General features: G+C 39.3%; 1 protein-coding gene across 1 annotated transcript; it reads left to right on the forward strand.

The window, feature by feature from the left end:
• Positions 1–1,220: 1,220 nt before the first annotated feature.
• Positions 1,221–8,179, forward strand: LOC127861740 (mucin-2-like). Its single transcript, XM_052400422.1, has 5 exons — positions 1,221–1,284; positions 1,390–1,623; positions 6,261–6,264; positions 7,358–7,496; positions 7,679–8,179. The coding sequence occupies exons 1-5, from the start codon at positions 1,221–1,223 to the stop codon at positions 8,177–8,179; spliced, it is 942 nt and encodes a 313-aa protein (XP_052256382.1).
• The last annotated feature ends 1,834 nt before the right edge of the window (positions 8,180–10,013 follow it).

The raw sequence follows: 10,013 nt of genomic DNA on the forward strand, positions 1-10,013 counted from the left end.
CCATCCAACTATCCATGATCAGGTCCATCCATCCATCCATCAAAATCCACCCATCCAAAAACCAAACCACATCATATATATAATGTGTTGATCCATAAATGTGTGGCCATGTAAGTTTAATAATGTATTTCTCTCTTTCGATTTCGTTCGATTTCCTTATTGATTTTTTTGTAACGAGAGTCTTAGATCGACACACCGATTACAAATATTTTGCGCATGTATATCGTATATTGTATAAATTGTTATGTGCATGTAAACAGTTTAGGGGCGCATCGCAGTATCAGTATGGTAGATGTGCATTTACTCTACAAGAACGTGTAGGTCCCTAGTCCAGGGAAACCCTTCTTTGGGACGTTTGGCCACTAAAAAAAAGGCGCACATTAGGATAGAAGAAGATTATTCAAACGATAAATGGGTTTAATGGCCACGTATATGTTATCAAACACATCGGATTTAATTGCAATTCATTTTCTCTTGAAATAAGAAATAAGTAACTGGTTCAAATAGAATAAGTAAAAGCATTTCCTTATTATAACAGTGCTTTTCCATGTAACATAATGTACCATAAAACTAGTAATAACTTAATTAATGGAATAAATACCGAAGTAAATGATCTTAAATATAACTGCTTCAATATTATGTTTGCGGCCGAAAACGAAAACAAGTAATTAGTTCTTGATTCACCCCGAATAAGGAACTGACATTTCCAAAAGGATTAAACATTGAACATGTATTTAACTGTACCCGATAACTTTGACAATCAATCTTGTTACAATACTTAGTTAGTTTGTTTTCGCCGTTAAATAAGGAACATCGAACGTTATTTGTCATTCAAGAAGTTTAAGCTACGTCATGTGATAAGGCGCACATGGTCGCGCTTTTAAGTGGAGAGAGGAAAATATTTTATTTACTGGATTAAATGCATATTAATAAGTGTTAGTAAAAAGAATTAAACGTGCTCAATATTATTTTACTTGGATTCCATGGTGTTCGTAGAATAATTCAAACAATTAAAAGAGATAACATACGAATAGTAGTGACAATGGCCAAAACAATAGCAACAAGAGAATAGTGCATAAACAACGAGGCCCGTCCGGGAGTTCGAGTACAGAAATTACTTCAGTAAACGATTTGCTCAATAGAACAAAGTCGGTGTTGTTCGGAGATCAACTGCGTGATACTGTGTTTGTGCCAGTGGATGCTAAAATAGTGTCACAAAAATGGCGGATGGTGGCAATTCCGAACCTAAGAACAGGGACCTTATGGAGATAATGAAAACTACAGGTAACCGACTTGAATCCGTAGAGAAGAAACTAAGACTTGTTTAAGTAATTGAGAAGAGGATTAGGGGCAAGGAGACGGACATGAACAAGTTGTGGGTGGCATAAGACTATCGGGTGAAGAAGGGGGCCGATCGAGTGAAGCGGGTTGAAGACAAGGTGGACGGGACGGACATTCTGGCAGCGCAGATGGCGTCACGAATCGACGAGCTCGAGAAGGCGCGAGAAGCCATGCGCGATGATATTTCGTACCTCCAGTCGCAGAGCATGAGGAACAATCTTATGTTCACCAGTGTTCCGGAAGACAACGCTTCAGGGAACGAGACGCCGGAAGTGACGGAGCGTAAGCTTCGTCAATATTTCGAGGACGATTTCTAAATAGCACGTGAGTTGATGGATTCCATCAGGTTCGAACGTGTGCATCGTTCTCCTGGCGCATCGACTGCCGGGCGAAGTTTTCGTTCTTCAAAGACAGGGAAATGGCGCGAAAGCATTGGAAGGAATGCAACACTGTTTAGGATGTTCGAGATGTTTCCACAGAATGTTATCCACAAGAGGCGGAAGCTGGTTCCCAAGATGAAAGACGCGAGGCGGAAAGGGAAGCATGCGTACCTTGCTTACGACACCCTCTAAAAAGATGGGGTACCGCCGCGCGCGTAAGCGAACGGTGACAGTGGGTTTTCTATCTTGTCTTGGAACGTTAATTGTTTAACAGATTGTAAAAAAGTAATGTTAATTTTGTTTGTTTAATTTCTTCTCAAGATATCTGTTTAATGTACGAAACTTGGAATAACAAGTGAAACGTTATTTCTCTTATTGATTTAATATCTTGCACTTTGTATAGGAAAAATCTACACCAAAATGCACGTAGATCTAGCGGTGGTGTTGCTGTTTATTTTATGGAACATTTAAAGGATGGAATCACTATTGTACGCAATCATTATAATACTATTATTTGGCTTAAACAAACTGCCCCCCCCCCCAATAGCGATCGAAACGTTGGCCTCCCGGTCGCTAGGCGGACATCCTATCTACTACCTATTCAAAATTAAGTGATTACAGATTCGTCTTTGCTGTAAATACTGTGTTTACAGAAACACATACACGCGCTATCGTCAGAAGAAAACATTCCCTGGAGTTTTAGAAATCGCCAGATAAGCTTAAGCCACTGGTTTGATAGTAAGTAACAATAATCAGTAAAATGTTACCACAGTTATAATAGAATAAATAAGCTCCATGAAATTTAGTATTTTCTTGTTGCCACTTAATTCGAAATCGTATATTATAGTAATCGAATATTTATATTTAATCATTTATTAAAATTGACTATCGAAACTATTAATAAACATAAGTGACACGCAGATGATATCTTGCGTGGCATCCCACTTGCCAACCTGTTAAATGAAGCATTATTTTTTTGTCGTTTTGAAGAATCTCTTTATGTATATAGAATTTAGTGATCAATAAATATATGTGTTTCTCTGTACGTTTAACAAGTGCAATAATAAAGCTTTTGCTAAAATATAGAATGTGTTATGTCGGTTGTGATCGTTTCCCTCGTTGCTTTTCCACTTAAAAAAACTTTGTAACAAAAGTCTAACACCTATACACCGAATGCAATTTATTTGTCATTGAATAGTGATAGTGTCTATCGTATTTAAATCTCGAAAAACGGACAAATATAATATGATATTTGTGTTTTAAAAAGAAGAGAAAGTAGATCATTGACAAAGTGCGCATGACGTATTTCAATAAGATCAACTGTTAACTTTAAATGTTATGTGGCTGTATCATTAATAGGTGTCTTGGTATTGACAAAACACGGGAAATCTTGCCAAATACATTTTCGACTAAACATAAGTATGCTAACATTAAAAAGTATTTTAACTCATGATCAAGCGACGCATAAAATGATAGGTAAGTATAAGTAGTCAAAAATACTTGTACTTGAAACGACCGGAAGCAATGCATGAACAAAATAGAAAATTATAAATCATAATTGCACATTCGTAATATGAAAATTTCTTACAGTTCTTCTAGATCCGGCATTCCTTCAAATACACCGTCGTCTATGGATTCGAGTCTGTTGTTGTATAAATTCCTTTATAAAAAACGAAACGTAAACTTAAGCAACGGACGATAACTATACCGCTATTAAATGCTCTAACAAATATATAAACATGTTAAATAATCATAGATTTTTTTAACATTCGTCTGCTTATGTACTATATGGAAAAAGCAAGCAGGTGTCTATATTCAAAAACAAAATTAAGCAACTGACAAGAATATTTCACAGTTTCATTGAACAGCATTCTTCACATTATTTGCCAAAAACATTGTACAATCAAAAGACAACGAAACAACAAGATATACAGTTATTAAAGTATATCAAGCAGATCACAGACTAAGTCATGTATATATGGACAGCCGGACGGCATTTATTGCACGAAAATCATTTGTCTATTGAAACTCACAGAACGCGTAGTTTTGCCAAGCCCCGGAACGCCGCCCGGGAAATGTTGCGTAATTGGTTGGTTGACAGGTGCCTGAAAAATATAAACCAGTGCCATTTGATAAACCATTCAAGTAACATATGTCAACATATTTCAAATTTACCCAATGAGGAATATAACGAACACCGTGAATAGTTGTGACTCAGATTCCTAAAGTAGCAGCAAAATACGTCAAGTGATTAGACATTCAAGTTATACAGGAAAACATGTTTCGTAGGTTCCCGTTTTTGATTAAAAGAACACCAACAGTGAACAAGTTTCGTAATAATACATAATAAATATACGTGAAGATAGGCTATACAATGTATATTCCAACATATTTCTACTCAATTGTATATCCCGTCACTTTGAGCGGCTGATAAAAAAATAAACCGGTTCCATACTGTATTGAAAAAAGTTTCAACGAAATGTTATATTTTAAACAATATAATTAAAACATATACCGTTATATATAACATGAATAGATTGTTCACTATAACTTTGATACTCAATGTCGTTTTGAACGATAATTATTAATTCCAGTACCTTTCTACTTAATGCATGTATTCCGTTATACCCTGTGTGTAGGCACTGAATACGGGAAAAGGACATATATCATTATGCATAATTCAAGCCGAATAAGCAAATGACATGTTTTTACTTTACCCTAAATCTGTAACGAATCCTTCGAATACACGAATACGATAATGTTTTAATTAATTTGAACAAGTCCCGCATTCGCACATACATTTCTCACAGTATTTCGACCAGTATTTACGTAAACGTGTCAGTTCACCGATGTTAGTGCTGAAGTGTTTTTTGATTCATAAATATACCTCAATTAAATCCTATTAAAAGTAAAGGTTGATTCCGTGAAATGAAACATTCTCACATAACCCCATGTGACGTTATGTGTTGGATTCATGGCGTGTTTTCGATGGCGTGACATCACGCGCTGTTGATATATCTATTGTACACGCATTGAAGGCAATAGTCTGGTGGACTGTGTCGATGTCATGCAGTTTCCTTTGGCACTAAAACTGCGTTTACGATTAATCGCATTCAACTATAGCATTGACCTCTCAATCGTTTCTTTTAGAAACAAAGTTTCAAATTTGTAAACAATCATAAATGTAAAGTCCACCAGAACATTTTCGAACATATAGCGAAAACAAGTTTAGTCATCGCAAATTTATGTTTACAATAAGTATGCTAGTTATAATTTAGGTGTTTGCTTTTTTTTTTCGCTGTCTCTCTGTGTAGTACAACACAACTGGAGCCTATTTCTCACACTTAAGATTGTGAGAATGATAGCTTGAAATATAGGCATTGTATTTATTGCAATATTCAGAAGAAATAAATGCATTCACCAGCAGTTAATACATTCAAAGCATTAATGTTCCGGTTTACCAACCTATGGTCATAAAAAATAAATGCTTAAGTGGAATGCTATTCTGATAAAGACTGGTATCTGTTTTATTTTATATAAAACAAAACACATATTAAAAGTATTAAGTTATTAGTAAATAAGTCCTTCTTAAAATTATATTTAATCCGTGATATGTAACCATTCTCACAAAGCCCCATGAATTTTAAATTGTTAGTTGATGTTATTTCTTGGATTCATGACGTGTTTGTTATGTCGTGACATCACGCGCTGATGATATATATTGTACTTGTATTGAAAGCATAAGTCTCTTGGACTGTATCAAAGTCCTGCAGTTTAATTCTTACCTCAAACTGCTTTCATCATTAATTGCTATCGTGTTAAATATTGAGCCCTAAATCGTATAATTTCGTTACTAAATACAATGATTCAGACCATTGCGCAATACAATCAAGATTGTCGGGGCAATCACAACGTTTTCGAACCGATATCGAACAACAAGTTTTGTCGTCGAATAACGTCGATCTATTTTCTTAGGAATGGTTATCTGAACCATACATAACTTGTAAATGTACAAAGACATTATGTTAATAACATTTTTGCCGATTGAAAAATATTGGCAGTGATGCCTTACACGAACTTGAACTCTGAAAACATCTAACATATGTTTTCTGTCAAGCATTACCGTAACAACCGTCTTCTTTGGATTCGAGTTTGTTGCCTTATAAATACCTTAACGAAAAACGAAGTTTACTAAAGCAATCGACGAAAACCGTGTTTTAAATAAGCTTATAATTGGTTAACATATAAAGGAAAGTCAAGTAGATTTCTATATTCAAAACCCACATGTAACGGTCAGAATAGTTCACAGTGCCAATAATTCGTACCAGAAACGCAGAAAACTGAACAGTCCATTGGGAAAGCATAAAAAGAAAGAAACAACAACAGACACAGTTCTTCAATCCAATCAAACAGACCACAGACTAATATTTGTGATGTGAGCTTAATAAAGGTTATGTTGTTGTTGTAGATACATTTGAACAAGGAAAGCTTGACGTCAATTACATGTATTTTAAAACATGTGGCTTATGCAACTTTCAGTGCGGTAAGTTTGAAGTAACAACAAACAACGTCAGATGCTTAAACATTAAATTTACGCAAAGGTAAACATAATTCACAGGTTCCCGGTGTGGATTAAAATACCACCCAAGTTCACAAGTGTAATGATAACATAAAAAACAGATGAAAAACGCAAAACAATTGAATGGAATTGTCTAGTGGTAAGCCGGTAGAGTGATCTCCAGCGAGCCTCTGCTAATTGAGAGGTAGAGATTGCTGCTTCCGACTTTTTGAAAAAAGAAACACTGAAATCTTATATCTATCTATTACGATGAGATATGTGTATTAAAAGCGCGAATGATTTTATCAATCTAAATGTGTACATTGTATCATATTCCCTTTATGTATATTAAACTGGATGCTGTTGAACGTTTTTCGATTGGTTTGAAACAGCAAACCTAAACAGCCATGGACTCTAAATATGTTATTCTAGTCATACATTGGCAATATGTACTCAACATACCAATATATATCTCTCACTATTTTTATCTTGTTTGCGAACTTCATTAAATTACAAAATAAATTTGAATTAAGACGGAAAAAAATGTCATCTCATTGTATTGAATTCATGTGTAAATATTACTTAGTATTTCTGAATTGAATTGACAAAATCATTTTGTATATTTTGAAGTCATTATATTTCCACGGGTATGATGGAAAATGTAACTTATATTCTTAAAGTCCTTTTATTCGGCAGTATCTATTTGTTAAAAAAAGTATATATTGTCTTGAAATACCCTGTCTGTTACAAAATGCATCAACACGTTCCCATATTCATTGGTTTTCATTGTTTTGTTCTTGTGTTTTCAGAAAATAATAAATTATGTACATTCTCAAAAATCCGCCATCAAAGCCGTGAATACCAGAACCACCATAACTATCATAGCAACCACCGCCGCCACCACCACCACCTCCGCCATAGTCGCAACCACCATCACTTCCACTAACACAAACAACGCCACCACCGCCGTCCGGTGAACAACGTAACCACCACATTAAGCACAACCCGCGCTTCCACCGCCACCACCGCCATCGAAGCTACCATCGCAACCACCGCCATTAACATCTAACATCGCCAGCATCAAAACAACCCAAACCAACGCCACAACCGGCACCAGCGCCATCATAACCATCGCCACCACCGCCACCACCGGCCCCATCAACATCACTGACACAACCGACACCACTGACACCATCGCCGTTGCGGTGATGTTCGTGGTATCGGTTATGTAAGTTGTAACAGCACACAAAGTCATATGATTAAACATTCAATTTACACACAGGTTAACATAATTCAAAGGTTATCGGTGTGGATAAAAAAAACACCAAAGTTCACAAGTTTTTTGAAAGTACAACCGACAAATGAACTCACTTAAAATTATTGATTGTTGCGAGTCAAGTCTATAGCAAACACTAGCGCCAATAAAACCACCACCACAACCGCCATTACCGCAACCTTCGAAACCTTCGACACCTTCGAAACCACCGCAAATACCACCAAGACAACCGCCGACACTGATTACACTGACACAACCATCGCCACCAAAACCACCAAAACTACTAACACCGTCGCCATCATAGAAACCACCGAAAACACCAAAACTACTGAAATCAGCACCATCACCGAAACCACTGACAACACCGCCTCAAGCGATACCATCGCACCATCGACAACACCGAAACAATCGCAACCACAACAATCACCGCCAACATCCAAACCACCAACATCACCGCAACAAATGACACCACAATCACCGCAACCAACGAAACCACAATCACCCATGCCACCACCGAAACCACTGACACCAATGAAATCACAGCAACCATCACCAGCACCACCACCACCAAAACCACTGACATCAACGCCATCACATAAACAACAGGAACCACAGAAGGCATGAATCAACCGCGATCACCGACACCACCGAAACAACTGACACCAACGAAATCGCCATCACCGCCACCACCGGTTCAATCGCAAGCACCGCCAACGCAGCTATCACTGCCATCACAGCCACCATGATCGCCATCACTGCCATCACCGAAACCACCACTAATGACCAATCGAAACAATTTACAACAGTGTCATCACTGCAACCATAATGACACCACCACTACCACCGCCTAAACCGCCAAGTCCGAAATCGCCGCCACCATCGAAACCACTGTCACAATCGCAATTATAGCCAGTTTTGGAAGCACTGATACCAAAATCAACACCGCCACCACCACCACTACCAAAAACATCGAACACATCGCCAAAAATGCAAGAATCGCCACCACTGCTTACAAAGCTACCATCGCATTCACAATCATCACCTCCTCCATTCCCTCCACTGTCATCTAAGCAACCAACGCCACAACGGCTACCATCGCAATGCAATCACACCCATCATCTCCACCGTCGCCACCATCTACGCTACCGTCACCACCTAAAAACACCAACACCACCAAAAACACTGACACCAACGCAACACACATAAATCATCTTAATCACCACTACCACCACCATCACCGCCACCATCGCCTCGACCGTTACCACCGCAACCACCGCCATCACAGTAATCAACGAAACCATTAATATCCACGCCACCACCGCCACCACCAAAACCACTTACACTCACGCCACAAACGCTACCACAGATACCATTGACTATACCGCAATCACCGTTACCAAGGACACCGCCGGAAACCAATGACACAACCGCCACCATCGCCACCACCGAAACCAATGACAAAACCAACACCACCACAAGAACCACAAACAGCCATCATCGCCTAATCCACCACCACCAACTACACCATCGACTCTACCGCCAGCACAGCCACCACCTCTATCACCGCTACAACCAAAATCACTGACAAAAAAGACAATCACGCAACTAACGTTACCATCGAAACCACTGACACCCACGCCAACGGCGCTACCACATTAACTTCCGCCACCACCGACATCACTGACACCTTCGCCACCACCAAAACTACTGACTCCAGCGCTTTAACCGAAAGCACTGCAACTAGCGAACCAACTGCACCACCATGGACGCCGCTATCACCACCGCACGCACAAAAATCAATGACACCTTCGCCATACAGCAATCACCTCCATTATCACCACCACAGCCACCACCGCCACCACCACCACCACCACAACCGCCACCACAACCATCACCAAAACCACTGTCGACCACGTCACAAAAGAACAAGCGAAACTACCGCAACCACCGACATCACTGACACCCACGCAATAACGATACCATTGTTGCCACCGTTATCACATCAACAACTGCCACCATCAAAACCACTAATTCCCCCCCCCATTGAACACTTCAATGACCTCTGCTGACATCGCCACCACTGCCACCACTAAAAACACAGCCATCACATCCGCCACCTACGCCACCAAAACCACTGACACCACACACATTGTTGCGACTACCGAACTATCGCAAGCTCCGCAACCACTGCCATCACTGCCACTATAGAAACCACTAACACTACCGCCGCCACCACAACCACCAAAACCATTGAAAACACAGGCACACAGCCAACAAAGCCACAACCTCCGCCATCGCCAAAACCACCACCACTGCCACCATCGCAACAACCGCTACAACCGCAACAACCGCCACCACCGTCACTTTGCCGACATCAACACAACTGCCACCACCACCACCACCAGTTCATCAACCGCAACAACAACTATCGCCGCAGTTAAAACAAACCACTGCCAAA

Source organism: Dreissena polymorpha, chromosome 16 (genome assembly GCF_020536995.1).
Source record: "Dreissena polymorpha isolate Duluth1 chromosome 16, UMN_Dpol_1.0, whole genome shotgun sequence".
NCBI classification, from domain to species: domain Eukaryota; kingdom Metazoa; phylum Mollusca; class Bivalvia; order Myida; family Dreissenidae; genus Dreissena; species Dreissena polymorpha.